The 15,459-nt window shown below is 43.2% G+C and overlaps 1 protein-coding gene across 1 annotated transcript in view; it reads right to left on the reverse strand.

Moving 5' to 3' along the window:
* VPS13C (vacuolar protein sorting 13 homolog C) overlaps positions 1-15,459 on the reverse strand; it is a 6,956,796-nt gene that overhangs the window by 5,362,208 nt on the left and 1,579,129 nt on the right. Inside the window, exon 14 of the mRNA XM_044076309.1 lies at positions 12,169-12,311. Coding sequence (XP_043932244.1) covers positions 12,169-12,311 — 143 coding nt within the window. The remainder of the gene's footprint in view (positions 1-12,168; positions 12,312-15,459) is intronic.

Genomic DNA, 15,459 nt, shown 5'->3' on the forward strand with positions numbered 1-15,459 from the left:
CATTTAGGGGCTGGCTGTCCATTAGTAGTACAAGGGGAGTACATTTCTTTGCTTCCCATTCACAGATCCAAGTTTCTCCTTAACATGGCCAATGAGGAAAGTACAGTTGTGTACACTTATCATAAAAGTAAATGTTAGTGTATTCACTGTTGCAGTCATCACATTTGGGTTATCTGCTTGCAGTAGCCCTCAGTCGGCCTGATTAACAAAGTCTTGGGTCCTGTGGTTACTGTCCCTTCTTCCATGACGTCAGGTCATCAGGGGTATAAAACGAGCAACCGACGCAATTACATCAGTTTTTCTTGCCCCAGATGTCAAGTGCCCCCCTAATGGGAAGCAATTAAATCTATAAATATACAAGGTTATACCTCCAACAAAAAAGCAAATACACCATAAAGCTTTTGAGCATAGTAAAGGAGAGTAGAGGTATAGCCAAAAGAAGAAAGGGGGCTGGAGGGAGGGTAATCAGGACTGCAATAGTGAATACACTCGAACATCTACATTTATGGTTAGTGTACACAACTGTACTATGTTCTTCATGTTTCACTGTTGCAGTCATCAAATTTGGGTAGATTCCCAAAGCTAAGAACAGGAGGAGGAATTTAGATAGTATTAGGACCAGCTATAAGGCCCTGCAGGACTGCAGTGGCAAAGCAGACTCTGGATTTTGAGAAAATTGGCAGATGGTAATAGGTTCATAGGTTAGTACTAGGCTATCAGCCCTAAGGCCTATACAAGCCTAGCCATAACAATTCCCTGAATATTTCTTTCCCACATTATTTACTTTCCTGGACCCCTGTCTAGCAGGGCGACTGACGTGATCCCTGGGGTGAATTTCCTTTCTCCCATCCAATCGTCAAGGTTCCTTTTGAAGAGGTCCAAAGAGGCACTCTGCTTGACATGTATGGGCAATCTATTCCAGAGTCTGGGGAGTCTCTGGGTCAGGAACCTATCCCTCCAACATGTTTTGTTTATTGTGATGACAAGGTTTAGATCCCTGGAGCGTGTAACTCTGAGGGATTGGGATTTCTTTAATTGTAGCATGTCCAACAGCTCTGGGTTTGACATGGCCTTGTATGTTAAGCAGAGATCGCCTCTGAGTAGACGATATGCGACAGAGTATAGCTGGAGTTTAAGGCGGTCAGCATAGGGCATCTGCTTTAGGCCTGTGATTCTTTTAGTGAGGTATTTCTGAGGCCTTTCCAGTTGTTGCAGATGTCTTGAGAGGTACATACCAAATGGGGCATTGTATTCTATAATGGGTCTAATGAGGGATGAGTACAGTGGGACAATGACCTCCTTTTTTCTGGATGAAAAGCCCTTCGTGATGAGGTGTGCCACATAGAAGGATTTCCTGACTGTTGTGGCGATGTGGTTATCGAAGGTGAGACCACTGTCCACCTGTGTCCCTAAGTCTCTTTATCACACTTTCTGTGTTTAGTGTACTGCCACCTATATGGTAATTCATGGATACATGTTTTTTCCCAAAGGGGATAACAATACATTTCTTGGCATTGAGCTTGAGCCCATGGCTCTGGCACCAAGCTTCTGTTTCTGTAAGGCCCTTTTGTAGAGTATCCACATCATTTGGGGATTCAATAATGGCTCCCAGTTTGCAGTCATCTGCAAACTTTGTTAGCCAGAGTCCCTTAGTGTTGACCTGTACTTCAGAGAAGTAGATGCCAAACAAGAGCGCCCCAGGACTGAACCGTGAGGTTCTCCACTTGTCACTTGTCTGGAGCTGGATTTGGAGTTGGCTACTTTTACAGTGTGGGTTCTATCAGTAAGCCATTTAGCAACCCATTGGGTGACATAGGGATTAATGCCCAACTTAGTAAGTTTATCTATGATTCCAGAGTGGGGATGGTGTCAAAGGCCTTGGCAAGGTCTAGATAGGCTGTGTGGACCACCTTACCCTTGTCCATGGCTCTGGAGACTGATTCAAAGAAGTCAATCAGGTTCAGGAGACAAGATCGGCCCTTCACAAACCCAAACTGGGTGGGGTCCAGTGTTTGAAGGTTGCCAATGTCTTTGTTTATAAGTTCCATGATAATACGCTCCATGGCCTTGCACATAAGGCTTGTCAGACTGATGGGACGGTAGTTTCCGGGATCCAAGGTGGATCTCCTTGTGGATTGGGATAACTATAGCTCTGCCACTCAGTGGGCACGAAACCTGAGGTGAGGCTATGATTAAACATGACACTTAGGTGAGGTGCCAGTTCATATTGTAGTTCATGTAGTACACAGCCCGGGATGTCATCTGGTCCCATGGATGCTGTATTCTTGGCTTTAGAGAGTGCGTTTTGTACCTGTGTGGCCGTTATTACTGGAATTTGGCAATCTTCCGGTATTGAGATGGGCCATTTAGGGGTGAGAGGGGTGAAGTTGGCACTGAATCGATCTGCCAGGATATTGGCAATATCCTTGGATCAGTATATTTAATGCCATTCTGTTTTAGCTCAGAGCAGATCTGAGCATTGCCATTTAGATTCTTGACATAATTATAGAATGCTTTGTGGTTGTCTTTGGAATCTTTGGCAATTTTATTTTCGTAACTAGCTTTGGAGGATTTTATGAGGCATCTCAGTTTCTTACTGAGGCTAGTAAGGGAGTTTTTTGCATCCTGGGATTTTCCTCTTTTCTGCAAAAGTTTCTTCCTTTTGTTGTAAAGTTTGTTTATGGCAGGGGACCACCAGATTGGCTTCCTTTTTTTGGATGAGAGCATTTTGATTCTGTTTGGGATGGCACGATTCATGCATGAGTGGATGTGCTCGTACAGTGCCGTAGTGTAGGATTCAGCAGTTGAGCTTTCAGTTCCCGTCTGCATGGGTGTCATGAAGTTTGTCACTTCTGACTTGAGTAGCATGAAGTTGGCTTTAGAGAAGTTTTTTATGGTGGTGTGATGTGGATGTTAAGGGTGATTAGCTTATGGTCAGACCTGACTAACGAGGGGGTGACCATAGGTATGGAGCATTGATTTCCCATGTTGGTAATGACCAGGTCTAGGATATTGGAGCCCCTGGGTTGGACTATGGATTAGTTGATCCAGGACGTTGGAATTTATGAATTCCAAGAACCGTTGCGCAAAGGTGTTGGGACATGAGTAGTTTTCCCAGTTAATGGTAGGGTAGTTAAAATCACCCAGTATTAGGGTGTTTGGTTCTATCTTAATATTTTCCAGTATGTTTAGAAAGGTGTAGTGAGAATCTTGGGGTATGGTGGGGGATCTGTAGCAAGCTACAATTTGGATTGCAGTCTTACCTAGTGTTAGTTGCACTTGGAGAATTTCAGACACATTGTGTTGGCCAACTAGCCTGGTGGTGTGAATATCCTTGGTGAATATTGACACTCCTCCACCTTTAGTGTTTCGGTCCTGGTTTGGTGACCGAAAAGTGTGGTAAGAGTTGTAGCCTGGTATTGCAGGGCTGCTCTCTGGAGCCTTGAACCAGGTCTCAGTTACTGCACAGATATCGATGTTCTCCATTTTTAGGAGTGCCTCGAGAGAGTGCATTTTGAGGTTTAGACTTCTAGCATTGAGTAGCATTACCTTCAGATTTTGCATGCTTGTACCTGTTATGGTGGTGGTTTTGTCCTTTGAAGTTTGCCTAAAAAGGCACTATAGGGGTGGCAAGAACCTTAGCCAGTAACCTGAATCCCAGGGGCGACAGGTGCAGACCATCTCTGGCAAAGCATCGTGGTCTGTCAATCATGTCATCCCAGGCAGACAGATACTGGATCCCCTTTGAATGACACCATAAGCTTAGCCAATTGTTGAAGTCAATCATTTTATCCTTATATTGTGGTATAATTCTGGGCGAAGGCAGGATGCTACTCAGGGCTAGGGTCATACCTGCCTGGGCCACATGATCCGAGAGCTCTTCCATGTCTCTTTTCATGTAGTCCAGGGAGGTACGTCTCAAGTCATTCACTCCAACATGGACAATGACAGAGTCATATTTGTACTTGTTGTGGAGTGACTTGAGTGCATGCATTATGTGGCGGATCCTGGCACCCGACAGGCAGCTGACTAACTTTCTCCTTATTCAACCTGGTGAGAGGGACATCAGTGTGCCGGACTATAGAGTCACCTATGACTAAAGTGTTAGGTACACTGTCTTGCTTTAGGGGCTGTTGCTGGGTGGCACACTGGTGTTGTGAACTATGTGACACATTGGTTGTGATTGGTGTTTGTTTGTGTTACAGCTTCAGAGGTCTTTGTTGCTTGGGCAGGTTACAGTTAAGGGCCTCTGCCTCTGTAATGCTTGGTGAAAGTATGTGCAGAACTCCAGGTAGCACCTTCTAAAATGTCCCTGGTAGGAACACCTTTGAGAACGGCTGTAGAGGTAGATACAGCCCTGGTTGAGTGAGGTCTGATCCCCTGTGGGATAGGTTTTCCATGGTGCTTGTAGCAGAAATTAATGCAATGGCCTATCCATTTGGAAATGGTTTGCTATGAAATAGCTTCCCCCTCTGCCCCTGCAGCAAATGCCACCAGTAGTTGGTCAGATTTCCTTTGAAATTTAGTCCTGTCCAAGTAGAATCCAAGTTGACTGTGCAAGTCTAAGGAGTGCAGTATCCATTCCCCTTTGTTCTGTGGATTAGGAAAGAAGGTTGGCAAATGAATGGACTGATTAAGGGCCACACAGGATACCACCTTTGGCATGAAGGAGGGATTGGTCCTTGAAGGACACCCTGTCCGCATGAAAGATGATGATTAAAGGCTCCATTGCCATGAGGGCCTGTAATTCAGATACCCTTCTTGCTGAAGTGATTGCTAAAAGGAAAGCTGTTTTCCAAGAAAGGAATTTTAAGTCTGCAGTGGCAGCTGGCTCGAACAGAGGAAGGGTGAGCTTTTCCAATACAAAAGTTAAGATCCCAGGCTTGAGTTGGGGCTCTCCTGTGTGGTTGTAGATGCTTGGCCCCTCTGAGGAACTGCTTAAGCAGTGGATGAGAGAAGAGGGGAGGTTCTGTGTTATAACGAGCTGAAATGGTTGAGGCGTGAATTTTGATGGAAGAGAAAGATGGGCCCTTGTGAAGCATCTCAGTTAAATATTGTAAAATCTGAGGTAAATTGGGCACAGCTGTGTTCATCTTTTTGAGATTGGTTCCAGGCACAGAATCCTTTCCATTTTTCTGCATAAGATTTTCTAGTACTAGGCCTCCTTGCCTCTAAAATGATATCCATCACTGGTTTACTGAGGGATGGTAAAGGAGAGATTAGGTAATTTGCCAGGCTGCTAGGTTCAGGGTTTGAAGGTGAGGGTGCAGAATCTAGTTCTCCTGCTGAAACAATAGGGTAGGAGTCTGAGGCAGGTGCCGTGGGGCCAACAGTGACACACTGCGCAAGAGGGGGTACCAGTGTTGGCGTGGCCAGTCTGGTGAAATCGTCCTTGGTTTGTCTTGTTTGATCTTTAGTAGTACTTTGGAGAGCAGAGGAGGAGGAAAGGCATAAACTGATAGGTTTTTCCAAATGAAGGACAGAGCATCCACTTTCCAAGCTTGTTTGTGGGGAGACCTTGTGCAAATTTTGTCCAACTGATAGTTCTGAGGGGAGGCAAATAGGTCTATATCTGGGCTCCCCCATTTGCTTGTCAACATGTTGAAAATCCTTTGCTCCAGTTTCCACTCGTGTGGTTCCATCAGGTTTCTTCTTAGTTCATCTGCCAGTATATTTAGTTTTCCTGGCAGGAATTGAGCTTGTAGATGCACTTGGTAGCTCAGGGCTGTGTTCCACAATGCCATGGCTAGTCTGCAGAGGGGGTAAGAATGTGTACCCCCTTGCTTGATTATGTACCACATAACAGTGGTGTTGACAGTCTTTACCATTAATTGTCCTGGAAGAATATGGTCCTTGAAGGCTGTCAGAGCATTCCGTACAGCTAACACTTCTTTCTGATTGATATGCAGGTGCATTTGACTTGGGTTCCATTTGCCCTGAATGCACTTCCCTGCCAGGTGAGCCCCCATGCATAATCTGATGCATCTGTTAGGGTTTGGGCAGCAGGGGGTGGTGTGTGAATGGTAGTCCCTTATTTTGATGGCAGGCCTCTGCCCACCAAAGTAACTCAAGGCGAAGGCAAGGTATGAAAGGAATCATTTCTTCTAGATCCTGAGAATGTTGATACCATTGTAATTACCTTATATGCAGTCTTGCATATGGAATTAGAAGAATGCAGGAGATCATGAACCCCAAGGGTTGAAGTATTTGCCTTGCAGATAGTAGGTTTTTTGTGGCCACTTGTTTGAAGTAGGTTGTCAAATAAATTTGTTTCTCTGGCATGAGAAAAGCCATCTGGGAAGTTGTATTCAAGCTTGCTCCCAGGAATATAATTTGTTGACAGGATACCAAGGTGTGATTTCTTTTCGTTTATGGTGTATCCCAGACAAGTTAGCACCCTTTGTACAAAGGCCAGATGATTCAAAAGCATGTCCTGGCTTTCTGGCTGAATTAAACAATCATCCAGGTATGGGTATATTTGAATTTCTTTGCCTACAAAATGCAATGACTGGGGCTAGGCACTTTGTGAATACCCTGGGCACAGTAGATAAGCCAAAGGGCAAGGCAGAGAACTGGTAGTGAATGTAGCCTGCTTTGAAGCATAGATATCTTCTGCAAGATTCCTTGACTGGGATGAGCAGGTATGCTTCCTTTAAATAGAGTGTTATCATCCAGGCATCTTTTCCTAGCATAGGGAGCAACTGGTGAAGAGTCAGCATCTTGAATTTTTGAACCACCAAAAAGGTGTTTAGAGTAGACCGGTCTAGAATAGGACGCCATGCAATGTCTTTTCTGGGTACCAGGAAAAGTCTTGAGAAGAAACCTGGTCCTTTTTCCTCTTCTGGTACCGTTTGAATAGCCTTTATGTTTAAGAGAGAGAATTTGCTTTTGAGCCTCTGCCCACTGATTTGGGGGTAGGTCTAGCCAAAGTTTTTGGCGTTGGTAACGTATGGGAGTGAAATCTGTATCCCTGAGACACTATGTTTAAAACCCATTTATCCTGGGCAATGAGTTCGCAGTTATTGGCCTGCAGACCAATCTTTCCCCCTAAAGGAGCATTCAGTTGAGAAGTGCTTGGAAGTTTTAAGGTCAAGTCGCTGAGACAGTTTTCCAAAGGGGGGAATCTTACTACTCCAAAATTTGGAAGTGGAATCCCCCCAATGCTTAGTCTTGTGTGTACCCTGAGACTGAAACCTGGGGTTTCTGCTCTGTCTGGGTTTTGATTAAGAAGACATGAAAGGGGCCAGAAAGGACCAATTCTTACAGGGACAATGCCTATTAAATCTTGGAGGCTGAACTTGTAAGAAATCTTTAACAGTTTGCATAGATTTAGCTTTATCTTTCATCTTTTTAAGAACTTCCTCAGCTTTGTTGCCAAACAGGCAGTCCTGATTTAAGGGAGCATCCAACAGCTTAGCTTTAACATGATCAGGCAAAGATTGCTCCTTAAGCTTTCAAGATGCTGACTCCACCATGTCTTCTGAGTACAGACCCAGTGACAGCAGCCCTGCAAGAGGCCTCTTATGAATCAAACCCACATTGCAAAGTATGTTTTCCAACCTGCTCAGCAGAATGCATTAAATCCTGTAATTCCTTGTTTTCAGCACAGTCAGGAATCAACATCATTTTCTGTTTAAGCAATGCACTAATATGTTGTTGATACTTTAACATATGAAACTGACAGTTTAAGGTTGCAGAAGTGTAAACCCTCTTACCCCATCTATCCAGCACCCTGGAGTCTCTATCAGAAGGGATAGGATTTTTGGCAGTAGAAGCCTTAATGTCCCTGGGAAATAGTCTCTGGACCCGCAATAGGATTTTTAAAAAGAATCTTATGAGAATCAGGAACCCTGTAATATCTGTCAGGTTTTCTGGGAGCAGGAGGCAAAGAATCAGGGGCCAAACTAGATTTCGAAAAGGCATCACAAAGTCTAGTACAGGAGGTATAGCTAAAGACCTATGCTGAGGCAGGAGTAAGAAATCCCCAAGCCTCTTTTCCAAATCAGAAAACTCCTGGCTTTCCAAGTGGAAATGCTCCCTTAGAGTGTGCAAGGTTTCAGCAAAAGAAAAAATTATCTGGAGGGGAAGCAGAGGAATAGAGTCCTCTGCATCAGAATTCTCATAAGTAGATAAGGGTAAATCCAGATCATCAGAAGAATCAGAAAAATTAGAATCCTGGTCAGAAGATTCATAAACAAATTCAGTCCTAGGTCTCTTAGGAGAGGAAGGTTGGCTTCCCATGATTAAAGTTATAAGATCTTCAGCCATTCTTATCATTTGTTTTTTAGGCATAGAGGCCTGAGCATGCAGCCTGGGCGTCAGTTTTCTAGGCATGGTTCGAGGTTTAGGCCTTAAAAAAGAAGGAGGCGTCAGTTTAATATGCAAGTCCGTAGGCCTGAATACACCCTCAGAAGCAGATGTCTGCACAGCAGCTCCGGACCCATCCAAGTTAGAGACATCTGCAGGTTCCACATTTCAAGTAACTTGCAGCATACCGGACTCCGAATGGGTCTCAGTAGAGGCTTGCGAATCAGAAGTAGAGGGTATCAGGGGCTCAAAGTGCCTCACTGAGTACCGGCGAACTGGCGACTGGCTTAGAAGCGTCGTCAGCAGCTTTGGATCTATGCATCCTGTCTCTGTCTTCATCTTTGCGTTTGTTTGGAATGCTGGTAGTCTGATGGCTTACCGATGACATTTCTGGATAATTGAACTGAGAACTGAAATATTAAGATACGAAAATATACTGACGACGGATAGTGTATTGATTAAATATGGCACAAAACAGACAGCAAGGTACGTCGTGGTCAGGGCCTAGGCAAGGAATGCAGTAAGAATGAAAATCTTTGAGAGGTATTTGCTTTCCACAAGAAATGCAATTAATGTTTACTGACATGAGTAAGGAGCAAGAAAAAGTTTCCCCAATGGGGTACTTAGCTTTAGTTCAAGACTTCGGTTCTGAAACTCGAAAACTAAAATTTCCGGAGTCGGCCGACCGGCACTTGCGAACTGCTTCTGCTTCGGGCACCACACGGCAAGAAAAACTTATGTAATGGTGGCGGCTGCATGTTTTATACCGCAGACAACCTGTCATGGAAGAAAGGACAGCAACCAATGCAGGGCCCAAGACTTCGTTAATCAGTCCGACTGAGGGCGAGTGCAAACAAATAACCCAAATGTGATGACTGCAACAGTGAAACACGAAGAAATCTTTGTTTTATGCGGATGGAACGTCTGCTCCAGAGCAGCAGTATCCTCTGCAAGAGACACCTCCCCCTCCAAACCATTCTGATGTTGTAGAAGAAGTTTAGATCCATGAAATGTGCATTTCTGATGTCATTTGACTTGATGTGCAGTAAACCCATCAGTATTTCACCAGAGGATGACTTATAAGCCAGATTAGAGTCTCCTCTTAGCAGTCTGTAGGATACAAGCATAGTGATAGGGCGAAAAGTTGGTCCATATAGGCCATGTTGTTTAGGCCTTGTATCCTTTTAATAAGGTACCTCTGTGGGTGTTCCAGTTGTTGCATGTGTATGTAGAGGTAAATGCCAAAGGTGGCATTAGAATCAATGAATGGCCTAATGAGGGCTGAGTAGAGAGGACACTGACATCCCTAGATCTAAACACCACCCCTTAGTTTATAAGCTGTGCAATATACAAGGACTTTCTTAAAAAAATGGACATATAGGTTAAAAGTTACTGTCTACCAAAGTTCCCAAATCCTGAACTGGGTCAACTCTTGTGTGCACCGTCAACATGGTAGTACCCTGGGGCAGATAACCTCCCAAAGGTACAATAATGGATTCTCTCTTTTTGGCATTTAGCTTCAGTCCATGATTTTGGCACCAGTTATTTATTTGGGACAAACTGTCATGCACAACTGCCAAGTCAAGCTTTCAGTCATCTACAGTCAGCCAGCCAGAGCCCTTTGGTATTGGCTTTAACTTCAGAAAAGGCAATGCCAAACAAGAGAAGCCCCAGCCCAGAATCTTGGGGGACTCCACTGGTGACTGGCCTCTGTGTGGAGGTAACTTCCCCTATTTTGATTTTCTGCATCCAGTCGGTGACAAAGGGGTTTATTCCCAGTTTTAGTTTTCTACTATGCCAAAGTGGGAGACTGTCAAAAGCTTTGGCCCGACTGAATTATGCTGTGGATACAGTTTACCTTCGTCCATTGCTTTGGTGACCCTTTTCATAAAAAAGTCCACCAGGCCTGAATAAATATGACCTGCCCTTGACAAATACAAACTGAGAAGGGGGTTCTCTTTCTCTCGTACTCCTATTTATACTCTGTATTGCACTGCATCTACTATCACTTTTCTACTCACACTATGCAAACACACATAAATGAGATTGATTTTTAAAACTGTTCTACGGCGAATCTGCTTTGTATATGTAATTGTAATAAATTATTAGGCAATTGCAAATCTGTAGGATGATCTCCTGCTTTTGCCACTACTTGTTAATAAGCTTACTCTGCATTATGCATTTTCACTAGGAAAATTTGTGCAACTTTTTACTCTTTTGCGTACTTTGCTCTTTTCATATTGACATACGGAGTTTTTCTCCCCAAGCCTCTGTGAAAACAAGTTTACTTTTGCTGACCCATTATAACTACTCTGGTAAACAAATATAAATAAATTCATTTTTCTTTTCAGCTGAGATATAGGATGTAGGTTATATTCATGAAAAGAGTAATTTTAAACTTCAGGAGTCTTACTATTTTTAATGCTACTTGTTGCCAGAAAAGCAATTAGAAAAATGAAAAACTAACTGAAACACTAAATATTGTAAAGTAGATAATAGAAATAGATTCTACAGAAAATGCACGGGGCAAATTGCATAGAAATGCATGGAATTTGGGGAACAAAAGCAGAATGTTCAAGGGAAAGAGAAGTCTTGAGTAATGTATGTATCACCAAACTGAATGTTAAAACAAAAACCAATATACACTGCATGAAAACTGAAAATGTTACTATGCTTTTTCCTTTAATGTATTTGTACTCATATCATCATTTTTTATATGTGAAGATTGAGTCTTAAAAAAAAGCATTAAGTCACTTGCTCAAACCCACTAGTAGAGCCTGTACAGTAAACTTTCTGAAGCACACTGAGAAAGCTTTGGGTCCAGCAGTTCTCTTCAGTCCCATTCAGCCAAAAGCTAGAATGACTCTTGCTGCTGCTTATGAAGTGGACAGCTCATCAGTTATTGCACGCATCAACAACTTAGGTGTGCACCACCTCACAGGCAGCATGCCCTTTGCCAAAGCTTATTTTGTTGGGCACATGACATGTTGCACTGATCCTGCAACTCAGGTTCAAATGTTAAATAACAAATGTTAAAAACAGCCACAGATCTCATCATTCACAGCTGTCATCCACATACCTTAACAGCAGCTCTGCCTTGAACACACAACACAGTGCCTCTGCTAAACCAGCATCTTCTCTGATGTTGACACAAACACTTATAGCCTTGACTGTGTGGGATAACCCAAAACAAGGACCACGCAGAAATCAAATTTTAGACGTCTGAGAAGACAACACAGGCCTGAAAGTATCCCCCACATAAGCATAGCTCTTAATACATCAACAGGTCTATGCAAGTTAAACAGACATACAGAAGTTTAAAATTACTCATTCCAGGAATATAACGCACAACAGAAAAACAGTACTTAAAATCTATGTAACAAATACAGCCACAAAGGTATGGATTTAATGAACCTGACATGTTCCAAAGTAACTTCTTCTCAATGAGGTCATATACCATGCAGCAACTGTCTTTTTATTTGCACTACCCGAGTGAAGCTCCATCTTGTTGCTGGAATGGGGAAACCGTATCCTAGCAAGGTGCACAGACTAGCTGATGTCATAAACCATTTGTGCAAATAGTCTAGCAGTGTTTTGATCACAGTTGATACAAAAAAAAAATGAGCATAAAGAAAGTAACCTTTAAACACTAAAAAGCCAAGGAATTAAGAGTCTCTTTTTGGATCTTGGACATAAAACTACAACTTGTATCTTTTGCCTTACCAAAGAATTTCCAGTGCTACTCTAAAATCTCTCTGAAATTACAACTTATCAATGAAGATAATCATGCATCAAAAGAAAATCAAAAACATAAGTGTCAGCTTAAAGCAACATATCACATTTCCAGCTGAAATAACTTACTTAAGTGCCTGAGCCCCTGGTCGTTGAGAAACATTTGTGCTGAGGTCAATCATCTGAATTTTGAGGATCTCAGGGACATTCTGTTCTTCTCTGACTGCTACGGATGTGCTTTCCAAGTTGAATGTCACAACAGAAGCAACGTACTGAAAAAAAAAAATTTTTCTTGAAAATGCAGTAAATGCCAACTTGTTATAACTCTGAAATTTACTACATCATAAAGAGATTCCACACATTCCAAATTTACATCATAAAAATTACACTGTTTAGTGTTTCTATTTCCAGCAAAACATAGCTCAAATGAAATTGTGCTATTAATTAGAATCTACCATTGTGTTACTCTACACATTTCACAGCTCAGACTATTCTGTACATGATTGACTTTCAACTAAAGGCCACGACACTAAGTGCTGGCCTGGGGGAGCAGACTGCCAATTGTCTTTTTAGCCTCCTCTTAAAGATGGGCCATGGTTGCTTTGACTCTGTGGCCATACTTCTATCTAGCTATTAACCACATGCAAGAATTAGCATACGAGACAGCGCCCACATGCATCTTGTGAGAAACAACTTGTGGAAGCTATAACCAGAGCAAGGGTTGTAGTGTATTTTCCATTCTAAACTTGAAAAATGCTCAGTTTAATCCAGTGTTCCATAATAGTCAACAAAAGGAAAAGTACAGTTGTGTACACTTACCATAAATGTAGATGTTCGAGTGTATTCACTGTTGCAGCCATTACACTTGGGGTTATCCTGCTGGCAGGCTACCCTCAGTCGGCCTGAATTCCAAAGTCTAGATCCGGCGTCAGTTGCTGTCGCCTCTTCCCTGATGTCAGTGTGCCAGGGGTATAAAAGATGCAGCAGACATCATTTTCTTCAGTTTTTCTTGCCCCAGATGTCAGGTGCCCCCAAAAGGGTAGGCTAAAAATATGCCAATAAAACATGTAAGCACAAAATATATTATACCTTCATCTATAAGCAAATACACCACATAGGTTGTATAGATTAGAGAAGTGTAGATAAGTTCCAGCAAAGATATGGGGGATGGCGGGTGGGTAACCTGGACTGCAACAGTGAATACACTCGAACATCTACATTTATGCTAAGTGTACACAACTGTACTATGTTTTTTGTTTCACGGTTGCAGTCATTACATTTGGGTAGAGTCCCAAAGCTATGGTTGGGAGGCTGGAGCTAAACAGCATTAGGAGCAGCTATGAGGCCCTGCAGAACTGCAGTGGCAAAGCCTGCCCTGGATTTAGAGTAGAATGGTAAGTGACGGTGCTTTGTAAAGGTGCGCACAGAACTCCAAGTTGCAGCCCTTAAAATGTCTTTGGTTGGTACTCCCCTGAGGAAGGCTGCTGAAGTGGCTGCTGCTCTAGTTGAATATGGCCTAATGCTTGCCATGCTGTGAATAGCAGAAACAAATGCAGTTGCCTATCTGCTTTGAAATAGTCTGCTTTGAGATGGCCTTTCCTTGTGATCCTGCAGCATATGCCACTAGTAGTTGCTCGGTCTTTTTGAAAGCTTTGGTTCTGTTCAAGTAGAAGCGTAACTGTCTGTGTATGTCCAAAGAACGCAGAATTCTCTCCCCCTTATTCTGTGGGTTTAGATAAAAAGTAGGCAGATGAATAGTTTGGTTAAGCGCCATACTGGACACTACCTTAGGCATAAATGTCGGGTTTGTCCTCAGAGAAACCCTGTCTGGATAAAAAATGATAAAAGGTTCCACAGCCATGAGTGCCTGTAGCTCTGAGACTCGCCTTGCAGAGGTTATTGCTAGAAGCAGAGCTGTTTCCCAAGATAAAAATTTTATATCAGCTGTAGTGGCTGGATCAGATGGAGGCAGGGTGAGTTTTTCCAAGACATAACTGAGGTCTCATGCAGGTATTGGTGATCTCCTTGGAGGCCTTAAGTTTTTGGCTCCTCTGAGGTACTGCCTTAACAGAAGATGTGAAAGATTGATGGCTCTGTACTGTAATGTGCCGAAATGGCAGAGGCATGAATTTTAATTGATGAAAAGGATAGGCCTTTGTCCAGCATCTCAGTTAAGTATTGCAAAATCTGAGGAATATTTGGTACAGCTGTGTCAATTCCTTGTGCCAGAATCCATTCCATTTTCCATCGTAAGATTTTCTGGTACTACGCCTTCTGGCCTCCAAAATGACATCCATCACAGCTCTAGTGAGAAGTGTGTTTTATATGACTACATTATCCACCATGCTGCCAGATTTAAGGTCTTGAGTTGGCTGTGCAGGATACGTTTGTTTTGTTGGGACAGTAGATGAGGTATCTGAGGCAAGGTCCAAGCCGGGCATTGAGAAGTTCCTTAGGATTGGATACCAGTACTGGCAGGGCCAGTCTGGGGCAATCAGTATCATCTTTGGCTTCTCTTGCCTGACCTTGAGGAGTAAACTTGGGGAGGAAAGGCATATACTGCTAAGCTTTTCCAGCTGAAAGACAGATCGTCCACTTTCCATGCTTGCATGTGATAAGTCCTTGTTCAGAATCTTTTTAGTTGGTAGTTGTGAGGAGAAGCAAATAGATCCATATCCAGGCATCCTCATTTCCTTGTTATCATGCTGAAGACTTGTGGATCCAATTACCACTCATGGGGATCCAGGAGGTCTCTGCTTAGTTTGTCTGCCAGAGTATTTATCTTTCCTGGCAGGAATTGTGCCTGCAGATATACTTGCTAAGTCAATGCTATGTCCCACAAAGTCATGGCTAGTCTGCAAAGGGGGTAGGAATGACTGCCTCCCTGCTTGTTTACGTACCACATGACTGTGGTGTTGTCTGTCTATCAGTAGTTGTCCTGGATGAAGTAGGAACTTGAAGGCTGTCAGGGCATTCTGAATAGCTAGCATCTCTTTTTGATTGATATGTAGATGCATTTGGTTTGCGGACCATGTGCCTTGAATACATCTTACTGCCATGTGGGCCCCCCAGGCATAATCTGATACATCCGTTAATGTCTGCCTGGCTGGGGGAAAAATTAATGGCTGTCTCTTGTTCTGGTGACAAGCCTTCGCCCACCATCGAAACTCCTGTTGCAGGCAGGGAATGAGGGGAATTATGGTTTCCAGGCTGTGGCAATGATTCCCGGGGTAAACCTACGATCTCCCATACACTTGTCAAGATTTCTCTTGAACAGAGTCAGTGAGGGGCTCTGCCTCATGTGGACTGTGATTCTGTTCCATAGTGTAGGGAGTCTCTGGGTGATGAATCTGTCCCTCCAGCATGTCCTATTTATATCCGTGTTGAGGTTTAAGTCTCTTGCTCTCGTGGCTCTGGTGG

This window comes from Protopterus annectens, chromosome 7.part0, assembly GCF_019279795.1.
Source record: "Protopterus annectens isolate FY-2018-M chromosome 7.part0, PAN1.0, whole genome shotgun sequence".
In the NCBI taxonomy this organism is placed as follows: Eukaryota; Metazoa; Chordata; order Ceratodontiformes; family Protopteridae; genus Protopterus; species Protopterus annectens.